At 44.0% G+C, this 18,572-nt stretch overlaps 1 protein-coding gene across 1 annotated transcript in view; it reads left to right on the forward strand.

Moving 5' to 3' along the window:
- LOC122941832 (pancreatic lipase-related protein 2-like) overlaps positions 1–18,572 on the forward strand; it is a 124,539-nt gene that overhangs the window by 50,460 nt on the left and 55,507 nt on the right. The window contains exons 6-7 of the mRNA XM_044299291.1: positions 199–333; positions 510–618. Of these exons, the coding sequence (XP_044155226.1) occupies positions 199–333; positions 510–618 (244 nt within the window). The remainder of the gene's footprint in view (positions 1–198; positions 334–509; positions 619–18,572) is intronic.

An 18,572-nucleotide genomic window follows, 5' to 3' on the forward strand; every position in this document is an offset into this window, starting at 1 on the left:
CCATTGAAGGAGAGCTGATGTTGAACCACACCAATATGATGGCGTATTTTTTAATTTACTGCACGTTATATGAGATTGGTGCACGTGTTATGAAAATAGCGCACGTTATATATATGGTGCACGGTGTATGAGAATGGAGCACGTTATTTTGCCAAATGTTTCCTTTCAATGTGTGAATCCACTAAAACTTACTTTCAGAAAATTCTTGAAACGGAAGATGTCCACTGCTTCTGTGTGGATTGGAGTGGAGGATCCAGCGCCATCTATTTCCAGGCAATAAACAACGTCCAGATTGTTGGGGGAGAAATGACATATTTTATCAGGACAATTATGGTGAGTAAATTCTGAGGTCAGAGGGTGTCACACGAGATACCCTGTACATCCATGCCCATATCAGACACCTGCTGCTGAGCAAAATCCAGCCCCCCCCCCCCCCGCCTCTATTATTAGGGATCATGTATGAGACACAATGTCCTAAAATTAACACAATCACATTATTTTGTATTTAGAATATCTGCAATTCCTCACTTTCCATGATACGTCTGATTGGCCACAGTCTAGGAGCCCATGCAGTTGGTGAAGCAGGAAAAAGGCTACAAGGAATCCCTTTAATAATAGGTAATTCCTGATCTCAATTCCACATATGGTATATAGTATGGAGCAATAAACTCAAGCTGTTAGAGCCTCTGTGTGCATCCATAAGAGAGATTCTAATTGTTATGTGTAGCATATGAAAGGTGCTCAGTGACCACTAGAGAGACCTACTTAGTAAAAGATGCTAAGAACATTGAAGTCATCTTGCACTCAGTATAAACACCCTATAAAAATATATTACTGCAATAATACTGCTCATATGTACAGGAATATAACTACTATAATACTGCTCCTATGTACAAGAATATAAGTACTATATTACTGCCTCCTATGTACAAGAATATAACTGCTATAATACTGCTCCTATGTACAGGAATATAACTGCTATAATACCGCCTCCTATGTACAAGAATATAACTACTATAATACTGCCTCCTATGTACAAGAATATAACTACTATAATACTGCCTCCTATGTACAAGAATATAACTGCTATAATACTGCTCCTATGTACAAGAATATAACTACTATAATACTGCCTCCTATATACAAGAATATAACTACTATAATACTGCTCCTATGTACAAGAATATAACTACTATAATACTGCTTCTATGTACAAGAATATAACTACTATAATACTGCTCCTATGTACAAGAATATAACTACTATAATATTGCTCCTATATACAAGAATATAACTACTATAATACTGCTCCTATGTACAAGAATATAACTACTATATTACTGCCTCCTATGTACAAGAATATAACTACTATAATACTGCCTCCTATATACAAGAATATAACTACTATAATACTGCCTCCTATGTACAAGAATATAACTACTATAATACTGCTCCTATGTACAAGAGTATAACTACTATAATACTGCCTCCTATGTACAAGAATATAACTACTATAATACTGCCTCCTATATACAAGAATATAACTACTATAATACTGCTCCTATGTACAAGAATATAACTACTATATTACTGCCTCCTATGTACAGGAATATAACTACTATAATACTGCCTCCTATGTACAAGAATATAACTACTATAATGCTGCTCCTATGTACAAGAATATAACTACTATAATACTGCTCCTATGTACAAGAATATAACTACTATAATACTGCTCCTATGTACAGGAATATAACTACTATAATAATGTTCCTATGTACAAGAATATAACTACTATAATACTGCTCCTGTGTACAAGAAAATAACTACTATAATACTGCCTCCTATGTACAGGAATATAACTACTATAATACTGCTCCTATGTACAGGAATATAACTACTATAATACTGCTCCTATGTACAAGAATATAACTACTATAATACTGCCTCCTATGTACAGGAATATAACTGCTATAATACTGCCTCCTATGTACAAGAATATAACTACTATAATACTGCTCCTATGTACAAGAATATAACTACTATAATACTGCTCCCTATGTACAAGAATATAACTACTATAATACTACTCCTATGTACAAGAATATAACTACTATAATACTGCTCCTATGTACAAGAATATAACTACTATAATACTGCTCCTATGTACAAGAATATAATTACTATAATACTGCTCCTATGTACAAGAATATAACTACTATAATACTGCTCCTATGTACAGGAATGTAACTACCATAATACTGCTTCCTATGTACAATAATATAACTACTATAATACTGCTCCTATGTACAAGAATATAACTACTATAATACTGTTCCTATGTACAAGAATATAACTACTATAATACTGCTCCTATGTACAAGACTATAACTACTATAATACTGCTCCTATGTACAAGAATATAACTACTATAATACTGCCTCCTATGTACAAGAATATAACTACTATAATACTGCTCCTATGTACAAGAATATAACTACTATAATACTGCTCCTATGTACAAGAATATAATTACTATAATACTGCTCCTATGTACAAGAATATAACTACTATAATACTGCTCCTATGTACAGGAATGTAACTACCATAATACTGCTTCCTATGTACAATAATATAACTACTATAATACTGCTCCTATGTACAAGAATATAACTACTATAATACTGTTCCTATGTACAAGAATATAACTACTATAATACTGCTCCTATGTACAAGACTATAACTACTATAATACTGCTCCTATGTACAAGAATATAACTACTATAATACTGCCTCCTATGTACAAGAATATAACTACTATAATACTGCTCCTATGTACAAGAATATAACTACTATAATACTGCCTCCTATGTACAAGACTATAACTACTATAATACTGCTCCTATGTACAAGAATATAACTACTATAATACTGCTCCTATGTACAAGAATATAACTACTATAATACTGCCTCCTATGTACAAGAATATAACTACTATAATACTGCCTCCTATGTACAAGAATATAACTACTATAATACTGCCTCCTATGTACAAGAATATTTCTACTATAATACTGCTCCTATGTACAAGAATATAACTACTATAATACTGCCTCCTATGTACAAGAATATAACTACTATAATACTGCCTCCTATGTACAAGAATATAACTGCTATAATACTGCTCCTATGTACAAGAATATAACTACCATAATACTGCCTCCTATGTACAAGAATATAACTACTATAATACTGCCTCCTATGTACAAGACTATAACTACTATAATACTGCTCCTATGTACAAGAATATAACTACTATCAGCGTGGAATGCCCTTAGGAGTTTCACTGTTAAGACGCTCTTGGAGGATGCCTTAGGTACATTGGCTGCTGAACACCCCCTGCGTCTGGCTGTGCGGTCCTGCAATTTTTTGGGACTGGCTGACATTAAGTCGGTTGGTAAGACCCTGCTGGGGACCATGGCTCATGAACGAGAACTGACATGGTTTGAAAAAATTTTGACCTCCAGCTCTCCGCATAAAAGAGTGATCTCTCTATTTTATTTAGGTTTGAATGTACCCAATTCTACTGATGTCCCTTCATTCTTGAGAACCTGGGAAACAGAGTTAGGTAGGACCTTCTCGGAGACAGACGTTCTTCGCCTATACGCACATTCGCATGGCTTTTCCAGGTGTGTCAAGATTCAAGAACATTCCTTTAAGGTGCTTACCCAGTGGTACATGACTCCTAAGCAGCTTTTCCTTAGAGGTCTTAGCCCTAGTGACCGCTGCTGGAGATGTAAGACTGGGGAGGGTACGCTCTCACATATTTTCTGGTCATGTCCTAAGATTCAGCCTTTCTGGGATACAGTATCCAAAACCATTAATTTGATTATACACAAGGTGATGCCTTTGTCTCCCGAGTTGGTCCTACTGTGGCTCCCCACTAAAGACCTTTCCCCCTCAAAACGCAGCTTGGCCACACAGCTAATCCAGGCCGCGAGGCTAATAATCCCCCAGAAGTGGCTTAGTACCGATCCGCCTACTTTTATGCAATGGGTAAATAAGGTAGACCACATCCAACGTCTCGAAGAGTTGGCTAGTTGGGAGGCTAGAACACATGATCAACATGCCAAATTGTGGGATCCTTGGTTGCGCTACCGTCTAACATCTACTGCGACAGCTCAATAAAGGTCTTTGACCCTGATACCGTGTGTCGCTATGTCTTGCCCACCAAGACAGTATTACCATATTTTTTTCAAGATGTGCCTAGAGATCCAGTTTATGATTGGTTTGTTTAGTAAGGCCAGTTGCCTTGCTGTTCACCTAAAAAATAAAATGTCCCTGCAGACTAAGTGACATTCATATACATGTATGTTAATGCAATGGGCGCGTGTCGGATAGGACAAGCAAGAACAGATGTCTTAGTATAATGTCGGTATTGTATAGAACGTATGTGCCTATCTGTGGGATGTGCCTATCCCCCTTGTTGCTATACTTTGATGTGCATGTGAATTTTTGCCCTCAATGCGGGTCACTTTTATACATGCTGTCTGCTTCTTTTCAATAAAAAGATAATTGACAAAGAATATAACTACTATAATACTGCTCCTATGTACAAGAATATAACTACTATAATACTGCTCCTATGTACAAGAATATAACTACTATAATACTGCCTCCTATATACAGGTCCTTCTAAAAAAAATTAGCATATTGTGATAAAGTTCATTATTTTCTGTAATGTGCTGATAAACATTAGACTTTCATATATTTTAGATTCATTACACACAACTGAAGTAGTTCAAGCCTTTTATTGTTTTAATATTGATGATTTTGGCTACAGCTCATGAAAACCCAAATTTCCTATCTAAAAAAATTAGCATATTTCATCCGACCAATAAAAGAAAAGTGTTTTTAATACAAAAAAAGTCAACCTTCAAATAACTATGTTCAGTTCTGCACTCAATACTTGGTCGGGAATCCTTTTGCAGAAATGACTGCTTCAATGCGGCGTGGCATGGAGGTAATCAGCCTGTGGCACTGCTGAGGTGTTATGGAGGCCCAGGAGGCTTCAATGTGGCGTGGCATGGAGGCAATCAGCCTGTGGCACTGCTGAGGTGTTATGGAGGCCCAGGAGGCTTCAATGCGGCGTGGCATGGAGGCAATCAGCCTGTGGCACTGCTGAGGTGTTATGGAGGCCCAGGAGGCTTCAATGTGGCGTGGCATGGAGGCAATCAGCCTGTGGCACTGCTGAGGTGTTATGGAGGCCCAGGATGCTTCAATGCGGCGTGGCATGGAGGCAATCAGCCTGTGGCACTGCTGAGGTGTTATGGAGGCCCAGGATGCTTCAATGCAGCGTGGCATGGAGGCAATCAGCCTGTGGCACTGCTGAGGTGTTATGGAGGCCCAGGAGGCTGCAATGCGGCGTGGCATGGAGGCAATCAGCCTGTGGCACTGCTGAGGTGTTATGGAGGCCCAGGAGGCTTCAATGCGGCGTGGCATGGAGGCAATCAGCCTGTGGCACTGCTGAGGTGTTATGGAGGCCCAGGAGGCTTCAATGCGGCGTGGCATGGAGGCAATCAGCCTGTGGCACTGCTGAGGTGTTATGGAGGCTCAGGAGGCTTCAATGTGGCGTGGCATGGAGGCAATCAGCCTGTGGCACTGCTGAGGTGTTATGGAGGCCCAGGATGCTTCAATGCGGCGTGGCATGGAGGCAATCAGCCTGTGGCACTGCTGAGGTGTTATGGAGGCCCAGGAGGCTTCAATGTGGCGTGGCATGGAGGCAATCAGCCTGTGGCACTGCTGAGGTGTTATGGAGGCCCAGGAGGCTGCAATGCGGCGTGGCATGGAGGCCATCAGCCTGTGGCACTGCTGAGGTGTTATGGAGGCCCAGGAGGCTTCACTGCGGCATGGCATGGAGGCAATCAGCCTGTGGCACTGCTGAGGTGTTATGGAGGCCCAGGAGGCTTCACTGCGGCGTGGCATGGAGGCAATCAGCCTGTGGCACTGCTGAGGTGTTATGGAGGCCCAGGATGCTTCAATGCGGCGTGGCATGGAGGCAATCAGCCTGTGGCACTGCTGAGGTGTTATGGAGGCCCAGGATGCTTCAATGCAGCGTGGCATGGAGGCAATCAGCCTGTGGCACTGCTGAGGTGTTATGGAGGCCCAGGAGGCTTCAATGTGGCGTGGCATGGAGGCAATCAGCCTGTGGCACTGCTGAGGTGTTATGGAGGCCCAGGAGGCTGCAATGCGGCGTGGCATGGAGGCCATCAGCCTGTGGCACTGCTGAGGTGTTATGGAGGCCCAGGAGGCTTCAATGTGGCGTGGCATGGAGGCAATCAGCCTGTGGCACTGCTGAGGTGTTATGGAGGCCCAGGAGGCTGCAATGCGGCGTGGCATGGAGGCAATCAGCCTGTGGCACTGCTGAGGTGTTATGGAGGCCGAGGATGCTTCGATAGCGACCTTAAGCTCATCCAGAGTGTTGGGTCTTGCGTCTCTCAACTTTCTCTTCCCAATATCCCGCACATTCTCTATGGGGTTCCAGTCAGGAGAGTTGGCAGGCCAATTGAGCCCAGTAATACCATGGTCAGTAAACCAGTTACCAGTGGTTTTGGCGCTGTGAGCAGGTGCCAGGTCGTGCTGAAAAATGAAATCTTCATCTTCATAAAGCTTTTCAGCAGATAGAAGCATGAAGTGCTCCACAATCTCCTGATAGCGGCTGCATTGACCCTGCCCTTGATAAAACACAGTGGACCAACACCAGCAGCTGACATGGCAACCCAGACCATCACCGACTGTGGGGACTTGACACTTCTGTTTAAGCCATTCTGTTGTTGATTTACTTCTATGCTTTGGGTCGTTGTCCTCTTGCAACACCCATCTTCTGTTGAGCTTCAGCTGGTGGACAGATGGCCTTAAGTTCTCCTGCAAAATGTCTTGATAAACTTGGGAATTCATTTTTCCTTCGATGATAGCAATCCGTCCAGGCCCTGAGACAGCAAAGCAGCCCCAAACCATGATGCCCCCACCACCATACTTCACAGTTGGAATGAGGTTTTGAGGTTGGTGTGCTGTGCCTCTTTTTCTCCACACATAGTGCTGTGTGTTTCTTCCAAACAACTCAACTTTGGTTTCATCTGTCCCCAGAATATTTTGCCAGTACTTGTCACCACCAGACATCTGAGAAGCTCTGTCAGATGTTATTCAGAACCTCCTGCTTGAGGTTCCTTTTGTTTTGCTTTCGTTTTCTCATCTCGTTAGCCTCTCTCAGCTGTCATGTAGTTGCACTGATTGCATCCCTTTAAATCCCTTCCCATACTGCATCACTTTGCAGTTTATACAACTTCCTGGAGTGTGTGCATGCTGGATGCTACTACTGAGTCTTCTACAGATAAGTTTTGTTCATTCATTTGTGTTTTCCTGTTTGCTGGATCCCAGGTGACCCTGACTCCCTCCGTATCAAGTGTAGGGAGCCGGTGGTCGTGTCCCCTCACTATTATAGGGTGTTCAGATGTTATACAGTCGAGGAACGAGGATATGCGATCATCTACTATTGAGATTTTTGCATAGGCTGAGCAGTTAGGTAGAGAGCCAGGTCTGTTGCAGGGCTTTCCCTTTGGTTCCTTAGTTTTGAATCCAGTCAGTCGGATCTTCATTTTGTGTCTTCTAGTTTTCTGTACACCTTCCGTGACAGTACTGCTGTGGAACAGCCAGGTGCTCTTGTGCAAACTGTAAACGTGCAGCAATGTATTTTTTGGACAGCAGTGGCTTCCTCTGTGGTGTCCTCCCATGAAATCCATTCTTGTTTAGTGTTTTACGTATCGTAGATTTGCTAACAGGGATGTTAGCATATGCCAGAAACTTTTGTAAGTCTTTAGCTGACACTCTAGGATTCTTCTTCCCCTCATTGAGCAGTCTGCGCTGTGCTCTTGCAGTCATCTTTACAGGACGGCCGCTCCTAGGGAGAGTAGCAGCAGTGCTGAACCTTCTCCATTTATAGACAATTTGTCTTACCGTGGACTGATGAACAGCAAGGCTTTTGGAGACACTTTTATAACCCAAGTCAACAATTCTTAATCGTAGGTCTTCTGAGAGCTCTTTTGTGCGAGGCATCATTCACATCAGGCAATGCTTCTTGTGAAAAGCAAACCCAGAACTGGTGTGTGGTTTTTATAGGGCAGGGAGCTGTAACCAACACCTCCAATCTCATCTCATTGATTGGACTCCAGTTGGCCGACACCGCACTCCAATTAGCTCTTGGAGATGTCATTAGTCTAGGGGTTCACATACTTTTTCCACCTGCACTGTGAATGTTTACATGGTGTGTCCAATAAAAACATGGTAACATTTTATTCTTTGTGTGTTATTAGGTTAAGCAGACTGGGATTGTCTATTGTTGTGACTTAGATGAAGTTCAGATCACATTTTATGACCAATTTGGGCAGAAATCCACATCATTCCAAAGGGTTCACATACTTTTTCTTGCAACTGTATATTCATTGGTGGCGCAGTGCACCGCACCCCCCCAAACCCCAGCATTATAAAGTATAATCATTGGTAGCGCAGTGGCCACAGGGTCCCCTCCCCTCCTGCTCATTGGTGGCAGTAGCAGTTCCAATCTGAGCCCCAGCAGTGTAATCGCGGGGCTCCGATTGGTTACCGTGGCAGCCAGGACACACACATATGCACCCTCACACACGCACACTTACACACACGTACACAACCTCACACATACATACACACACATACACACTCACGAACCCACACACACCCTCACACACACACATATGCACCCTCACACATACATACACACGCACACTTACACACACGCACAAACCCTCCTACATACACACACACAGCCTCACATACACACTCACGAACCCACACACACACCCTCACACATACATACACATACATACACATGCACCCTCACACATACGCACACTTACACACACGCACACACCCTCACACATACACACACACAGCCTCACATACACACTCACGAACCCACACACACCCTCACACATACACACACACACTTACCCACACTCACACATACATACACACACACACAGCCTCACACATACATACACAGGCACACTCACGCACCCTCATACATACACTCACACTCACGAACACACACTATCACGATCGGCGTAACTGTCACATACGTGACACGGAGGGAGGAAAAGAGGGAGGCCCTGCCCTAGTGAGAGGGAAGGTGGTGACCCCTGACTCACCTTGCGGCTGGCGCCTGGCTGCCCTGTCGTCCCTAGACGGGTTCCTCACCCGTACGCCGATCACGTGCCTAAAACCCTGGCTTTCCCTAGGATGAGCCCTAGATAGTGAACAGGGCGGTGGGAACACTAGTCCGCACCACTAGCTCTAAAGGAAAACACCAAGGGGAGGACAGACAATACAAACTAAACATATAATCCCAGGTGGGCAACAACAGGAGACAACAAAAGCCCAACAGGGATCCGGAGGGTAGCACTCTGGAACAACAACCAGATTCTCAGCTCCAGTGGGTCAGCATAGATGTCCAGGCAGGAAGCTCTATAACTGGCAACAAGAGAAGTGTGAGAGGAGAATATAAGGAGTTTGGGAGTGGCAGACAAGAAACAGCTGAGGAGGAGAAGCTACGGATCCCTGAGTGAGACAAAAAGGATAGCAACGCAAACACAGAAAACAAACACTAAGAAACACCGTGATCTTTAGACATAGAGCGCGCAGCCACCCGCTGCGACTTCCTGACCCCGGGTATAACGGAGTCAGACGTGGCTCTTGACACCCTCGTGACAGTACCCCCCCTTTCACGAGGGGCCTCCGGACACTCAGGACCAGGTCTCTCCGGATGAGAGACATGGAAAGCCTGAATCAACCTGTTGGCGTTTACCTCTGACGCTGGAACCCACATTCTTTCCTCGGGACCGTAACCTCTCCAATGCACCAGATACTGAAGAGAGCGGTGGACCCGACGAGAATCAACAATTCTGGATATTTGAAACTCCAGATTACCATCCACAACAACAGGAGGAGGTGGCAGCGGTGATGGTTCTAGAGGTGGAACATACTTCTTGAGCAACGACTTATGGAAGACGTTATGGATCTTAAAAGTCTGAGGTAGCTCCAGGCGAAAAGCCACAGGGTTAATGACGGCTACAATTTTATAAGGACCAATGAACCTAGGACCCAGTTTCCAAGAGGGAACCTTCAACTTAATATTCCTAGTAGACAACCACACATAGTCATTCACTCCTAGGTCCGGACCTGGCGACCGTTTCTTATCGGCCATGCATTTGTATTTACCACTCATATTTTTCAAGTTAGCTTGCACCTTCTGCCATACCGATGAAAGAGATGAAGAAAACCGATCCTCTTCGGGAACCCCAGAAGACCCCCCCTCTTTGAAAGTACAAAATTGGGGATGAAAACCGTATGCACCAAGAAATGGTGACTTGCCAGTGGATTCCTGACGGCGATTATTTATGGCAAACTCGGCTAACGGTAAATATGATGACCACACCTCTTGGTTTTCAGACGCAAAACACCTTAAATATGTTTCTAGGTTTTGGTTGGTACGCTCAGTCTGTCCATTCGACTGAGGATGGAAAGCTGAGGAAAAGGATAAGTGTACCCCTAAACGGGTACAAAAGCTTTCTAAAACTTAGAAATAAACTGGGTTCCACGATCCGAAACCACATCGGAAGGGACCCCGTGAAGCTTCACGATTTCACTGATAAACACCTGAGCAAGAGTCTTAGCATTAGGAAGTGCGGGTAGCGCAATAAAGTGTACCATTTTGCTAAACCTGTCTACTACTACCAAGATAACTGTTTTACCCGCAGACAAAGGTAAGTCAGTGATGAAATCCATTGATAGATGTGTCCATGGTCTATTGGGGATGAAAAGTGGCAATAAAGACCCTGCTGGACGTGTATGAGAGACTTTCGCGCGTGCACAAGTAGAACAAGTAGACACGAAATCTATTACATCCTGACGCAACCTTGGCCACCAAAAACGACGAGACAATAGCTCCAAGGTTGCTTTACTACCCGGGTGCCCAGCAAGTGCCGAATTATGATGTTCCTTCAATAACTCAAGACGCAAGTTTAACGGTACAAACAATTTCTCTGAGGGGCAAGAGGCCGGGGCGTCCCCCTGGGCCTCTAACACCTTCCCCTCCAGAACAGAGTGTACAGCAGAGACAACCACTCCTCTTTGTAGAATAGGTACCGGATCACTAACATTACCCCCTCCAGGGAAACTACGAGACAATGCGTCTGCCTTGGTATTTTTTGCCCCAGGACGATAGGTGATTACAAAGTTAAATCTGGTAAAGAATAGCGACCACCTAGCTTGTCTAGGGGTGAGACGCTTAGCCGATTCTAGGTACAGAAGGTTTTTGTGATCCGTAATTACCGTGACGGGGTGGATTGCTCCCTCTAAGAAGTGACGCCACTCTTCAAACGCCAGTTTAATCGCCAACAGTTCCCTATTTCCAATATCATAGTTCTTTTCTGCTGTAGATAACTTTTTGGAAAAGAAAGCGCAAGGACGCCATTTGCCAGGAGACGGACCCTGAGACAATACAGCCCCCACTCCCACCTCCGACGCATCAACTTCAACAATAAAAGGCTGGGAGACATCAGGTTGAATTAGTACAGGTGCCGAGGTAAATCTCTCTTTTAGAGAGGAAAATGCAATTTTAGCAGCGTCAGACCATTTAGAAAAATCAGTCCCCTTCCTAGTCATATCAGTAAGCGGTTTTACAATAAGTGAATAATCTTTAATGAATTTCCTATAGAAATTCGCGAAGCCCAAGAACCGTTGTAGTGCTTTAAGGTTCTCAGGAAGATCCCAATCTAAAATTGCCTGGACCTTCCCAGGATCCATACGGAAACCTGAAGCAGATAATAGATATCCCAGGAATTGTATTTCCTGAACGGCGAAGACACATTTTTCAATTTTCGCATATAATTTATTCGTCCGTAGGACCTGCAGTACTTGCCTGACATGTACTTCATGTGTTTTCAGATCAGCCGAATAAATTAAGATATCATCTAGGTATATGACTACAAACCTGCCGATGAGATGACTAAAAATATCATTAACGAAATGTTGGAAGACAGCAGGGGCATTGGTCAGACCGAAAGGCATGACTAAATTTTCGTAATGCCCCTCAGGGGTGTTAAAAGCTGTCTTCCACTCATCCCCTTCCTTGATACGAATCAGATTGTAGGCCCCCCTAAGATCAAGTTTGGAGAACCACCTAGCACCCGCAATCTGATTAAAAAGGTCAGGAATGAGAGGAAGAGGGTATGGGTCTCGGATGGTTATCCGGTTTAGCTCACGGAAATCTAGGACGCAGGCCCCCATCTTTCTTTTTAACAAAGAAAAACCCTGCAGCCACGGGTGAAGAAGAGGGTCTGATGTGTCCCTTAGCCAGACTCTCGGAGATATAATCTTTCATGGCTTGTCTCTCGGGACCCGAAAGATTATACAACCTGGACTTGGGTAATTTTGCACCGGGAATCAGGTTAACCGGGCAATCATAAGGACGATGAGGTGGTAGCTTCTGACAACCCTTTTCAGAAAAAACGTCCTCAAAGTCCGAAATAAAAGTAGGTAGGGAAGCTATGGAGGCGATTAAGCAATTGTTATCCGAAAAAGAAATAAGGAACAAAAAGCAGAAAAAGTATACCAAAATTAATAACGATTATAAAAATGATATAGTGTATAAATGGAAAAATAAACAAAAAAAGATAGAGGAGACTATGTCGGATGTGGAGCAGGTGGATGAGCCCAGTGGTGGTAATCCTAAATCGGGATACCACACTGAAGGTTTTAGGAGAACAGAAAGTGGGGGTGGAAAACAAAAGGTTTTTAATAATAGGAATAATTACACTCCAAATTACCAAACGAATGGGTATATACCGCAATACAAACATGGGTATTATAATAGGAATTATGAATATGCATATCAGCCTAATAGAGATAATGAAAATGGATATGAGCCAAATGGTGGTAGAGGAAATGAGCATACCTATCCTCAAAATTATACTTGCCAGCACTACCATACGGGCCAACAGAGTAGAAATTATGGTCACAATAACGGATATAAAGGATATCAATACAGACAACCATATAGACCACCCTATCAAGGGGGAGGATACAAGGGAAAGAAAAATTGGAGACCACAGGATGATTACGGTACGAGTCAATATGGAAGAGGGACGTATTATGAGGGGAATGGCCGTGGAGAGAATCAGACTAAAGAAAATCAAGACGGAGATAGAGCAAGGTCAAAACAGCAAGGTGAACAGAATTTTCCCCACCAGAGTATAAAGGGAGTGCAGAGGGAGGGGGAAATAAGGGAGCAGGGAGTGAGAACACCATTAAAAAGAAGTCTTGTAGAGGAAGAAGGGGAAAAGGGAAGAATAAGCCCAAAAACCAAAAAGAGCAAGGAAATATGAGAGGGATCTTTAATTTGAGCAGCCACGTTTTAACAGAAGGGGAAATAAGTGTCCTTGGGAAAGGTCTGAAATATGCACCAAGCCAGAAAGTTAATAAATTCGAGACATTCCTGGATATTCATAAGTACATTAGGAAAATCAATATGGCCAAATATTGGATAAATAATCCAGCACCGCAGAATAAATATGTGGAGGAAGAAAAGGGTTTTGTTCACACACAATTGAAAGAAAAATCCAAATTCTTTCCCAAAAACCAGAATAACGAGTGCGTGGAGGCATTCAAGACAGGCCTATTGAAAGAGTTGGAAAATATAGACACTAGTAAGGTGACACATAATCTTAATTATAATGAAAGGAAAGCCCTGAAAGAACTGGAGCGGAACCCGGACATTATCATTAAGCCGGCTGACAAAGGGGGGGGGGGTGGTTGTAATGAATAAGGAGAACTACGAATTGGAAATGGCGAGGTTGGTTTCAGATGAAACCACATATAAGAAGTTAAAGAAGAACCCCACCTCTGAATATAAGCAGATTCTTGATGGAATACTAAAAGAGGGTTTCAGGAAAGGAGTACTAAATAAACAAGAATATGAGTATCTTACCGTTCCCTTTCCAATAGTGCCGGTGATATACCATCTACCAAAAGTGCACAAGAGCATGATCGACCCCCCAGGGAGGCCAATAATTTCTGGTCTCAATTCCCTAACCTGTAGAATTACAGAATATATCGATTTTTTCCTGCAGGGATATGTGATGGAAAATCCATCGCACTTAAAGGACACAGGGGCAGTGATACATCTCATCAAGAATCTAGCTCCCCCCACTACAAATACATGGATGGCCACAATTGATGTGGCATCCCTGTATACCGTTATCCCAAAGGGGTTAGGTATAGAAGCGGTGGAAAGTAGGATTAGGAATGACCCTAAAATAGGAGATGTGCAGGGGAATTTTATCTTGAAATGTCTCGAGTACTGTTTAGATTATAATTACTTCTGGTTTAGGGACTCCCACTATGTTCAGTGCATTGGTACGGCGATGGGGGCGAAATTCGCCCCCAGTTTCGCCAATATTTTCATGGGGGCATGGGAGGAGAAGACTATCCTTCCCACACTAGAAGCAGATATCCAAGGGGGTAAGCTTACCCTCTGGAGAAGGTATATAGATGACTGTCTCCTGGTGTGGGAAGGAGAGAGAGAGGGATTTGAGATCTTTATCCAGGGACTAAATATGAACAACTGGAACCTGCGGTTTGTGGGGGAGGTCAGCAATACATCTGTTAACTTTCTGGATTTGTGCATACAGATAGAGGAGGGGCGATTCAAAACTAGCTCGTACTTCAAAGAAACTGATGTGAACTCATACATCGATATGAAAAGCTGCCATTACGGGCCATGGCTCAAAAACATACCGAAGGGGCAGTTTAAAAGGATGGCCCGTAATTGCACAGTAGTAGAAGACTATAGGACACAGTGCAAGGTGCTAAAAGATAGGTTTCTAGAAAGGGGTTACGATGAAGTCGTTCTGGATACATGTATTAAAACGGTAGAGGAGGAAAAAAAGATAGAAAATGAATGCAAGCAAGATAGGGAGGACACAAAAAGGAAAAAGAACGAAAAAGATTATAGATTCTCTTTTATGACAAAGTACTGTTCGATGGCCGATAAGATTAAAAAAGCGGTGAAAAAGAACTGGCGCGTCCTAAAGAACGACCCAGTGCTAGGTAAGGTCATTCCCGACAATCCCTCCTTTATTTTTAGGAAAGCGGCGAACATTAAAACAAAGCTTGTTCATAGCGCTATCCCCCCAGTAATTGTAAAACCGAGGAAGGATGGAGGAAGATTCACATGGTGCGGCTTCTGCACTGGATGCAGAAACCGGGATAGCAAAGGACGTCTAAAAAACATCAACTGTATGATATCCAGAAAAAATGGTGAAGAGTTCCGCATAAAAGGGAACTGTTCGTGCGAAAATGAGGGGATCATATACGTGCTGGAGTGTCCTTGTGAGCTCCAGTACGTTGGCAGGACAGTAAGAAAATTAAAAATAAGGATTCAGGAACATATACGGAATATCAAGAAGGGATTGATGACTCACAGTGTGTCGGCTCACTTCAAACTTATGCATGGGAAAGATCCGCGGGGCTTGAAGTTTGCCGGAGTGGAAGTCGTCAAGCCGCACTGGCGAGGGGGGGACTCGCTGGCACAGATCAATAGGAAAGAAGTAGAATGGATCTACCAGCTGGGGACCCTGCAGCCTGGGGGCCTGAATATTGAATTTGATTTAAAACCCTGCATAATATGAACGATCATTTCCTATGATGTCATTTGGGGAGTTCTCTTCCATCCTTCTTGAGGACCTTTGAGGTACGTCAGGAGGCGTGGCCATCTGATGGATGACGAGGCTAGGTGACGTGAGGGAGGAGGGTTGAGAACACCTGAATGACGTGGACATAGGAGGTTGGGACTACATGTAGTGGCAAGTATAATGAGGAAATATAATGGTAAATGTGCACGTAACAGTTAAAGGGAATTTTGAGTGACCCTAGGAGACTAGAATATTTGACTATATAATCCGGAATGAAAAAAGAGCTTTCTTTAGGTGATATGCAAGATGTAGGTTTGCAATAAGACAAATGACCCTTTGTATAAACGGCAACCCGAAAAAGAAAAGAGTGTTTTTTAAAAATGTTGTAATTTGAAGATATAGGATGCTTTTATTATTTATTGAGTTTGTTTGACTTGCAATAGTAGACATGAAAATGTGAATGTGATTTGGGCCGATTTCGGCACTTGTAATATGAGAGGCCAGACTATTTAAAGGGCCTGACTGCAGACATGCGCAGTTGTCGCCCCTGAGGAAGCCAGCGAGCGAAACCCGGGTCGGGCAGGAACGTGATGGTTCTTTTGTGTTTTATGCCTATTTTCTGCAAACTCTTGTGAGTACAATAAAACCTTTTAAACCAACGGAATAGAGGGTACTTCACTATCTTGCGTAATCTTCTTGACCCTGTAGAGGAGGCGGTCTGTGAAGGATTGGATCCACTGTAGGTGAAGAGGAGAGACGCGGGTGCCCTGCTATATCCACTGGCAAAACGGACTACATAGCCTCGAGCAGCGCGGTTCCAACACCCTTAATCCTTGACATGTACTTCATGTGTTTTCAGATCAGCCGAATAAATTAAGATATCATCTAGGTATATGACTACAAACCTGCCGATGAGATGACTAAAAATATCATTAACGAAATGTTGGAAGACAGCAGGGGCATTGGTCAGACCGAAAGGCATGACTAAATTTTCGTAATGCCCCTCAGGGGTGTTAAAAGCTGTCTTCCACTCATCCCCTTCCTTGATACGAATCAGATTGTAGGCCCCCCTAAGATCAAGTTTGGAGAACCACCTAGCACCCGCAATCTGATTAAACAGGTCAGGAATGAGAGGAAGAGGGTATGGGTCTCGGATGGTTATCCGGTTTAGCTCACGGAAATCTAGGCAAGGACGCAGGCCCCCATCTTTCTTTTTAACAAAGAAAAACCCTGCAGCCACGGGTGAAGAAGAGGGTCTGATGTGTCCCTTAGCCAGACTCTCGGAGATATAATCTTTCATGGCTTGTCTCTCGGGACCCGAAAGATTATACAACCTGGACTTGGGTAATTTTGCACCGGGAATCAGGTTAACCGGGCAATCATAAGGACGATGAGGTGGTAGCTTCTGACAACCCTTTTCAGAAAAAACGTCCTCAAAGTCCGAAATAAAAGTAGGTAGGGAAGCTATGGAGGCGATTAAGCAATTGTTATTTAAGCAATTCTCTCTGCAATGCTCACTCCACTCCAATATCTCCCTGGCCTGCCAATCCACCACTGGATTGTGCGCTACCAACCAGGGAAGACCCAATACCACAGGAGAGGGAAGGCCCTCCAGAACGTAACATGAAAGACGCTCCTTATGGTGGTCCCCTACCTGAAGATGTAAGTTATGGACAACGTGAGTGAGGTTTCTCTGAGACAGAGGAGCAGAGTCAATAGCGAATATGGGAATGGGTCTCTGCAGCGTACAGAGAGACAAACCCATAGTGCGGGCAAAATGGGCATCTATCAAATTTACCCCGGCACCACTGTCTAGAAAAAAAGAAATAGACTCCGTCTTAACACCAAGAACAATAACCGCTGGCAACACAAATTGAGATGTTCGTATGGAGGAAACGTATACCCCCCGGCTGACATCCTCCGCACAGCCTGGGGTTAGTAGTTTTCCGACGGTCTTTTGTTTTTGGGAAAGGAGGGACAGACATTAATGAAATGACCCTTCCCCCCACAGAAAAAACAAGCCCCCCACCTACGGCGAACCTCAGGAGGACGGACCTGACGAGAAGTTCCTCCTAGCTGCATAGGCTCATCCAAGTCAGTACAGACTAACTGCTGCTTGGGAGAGGTTACCGATTGCTCAGGAATTTTCGATCTCTCCCTAAGACGTCTATCTATCCTGATAGAGAGGGACATAACAGCATCAAGGGAAAGGGGGGTCTCATACAGCGCCAGCGCATCCTTAACCCTTTCAGATAACCCAGAGCAGAACTGACTCCTGAGAGCCGGGTCGTTCCACTGAGTATCCGTAGCCCACCTACGGAACTCTGAGCAATATTCCTCTGCTGGCCGATCTCCCTGTAGGAGTCTCCGTAACTTCGACTCAGCCAGGGCGACACGGTCAGGGTCATCATATATAAGACCCAAAGCCCCAAAAAATCCCTCCACTGACCGGAGAGCCTGGGAACCAGGAGGTAACGAGAACGCCCAGGATTGCGGGTCCCCCTGAAGCAGGGAAATAACAATCCCCACCCGCTGTTCTTCATTACCTGAGGAGAAAGGGCGCAGCTTAAAATATAATTTGCAGGCCTCACGGAACAACACAAATTTGTCCCTTCCCCCAGAGAATCTGTCAGGAAGAACAACCTTGGGTTCTGTAACAACCTGGTTACCCATAGCAACCGCTGGGCTTACGGTCTGCTGCATTTGCTGCTGCTGTTGGAGGACAGACGCCTTCAATCCTGCCACCTCCAAAGACAGGCCTTGAAGCTGTTTTGCCAAAGCAGCAATAGG

Source organism: Bufo gargarizans, chromosome 6, assembly GCF_014858855.1.
Source record: "Bufo gargarizans isolate SCDJY-AF-19 chromosome 6, ASM1485885v1, whole genome shotgun sequence".
NCBI classification, from domain to species: Eukaryota; Metazoa; Chordata; class Amphibia; order Anura; family Bufonidae; genus Bufo; species Bufo gargarizans.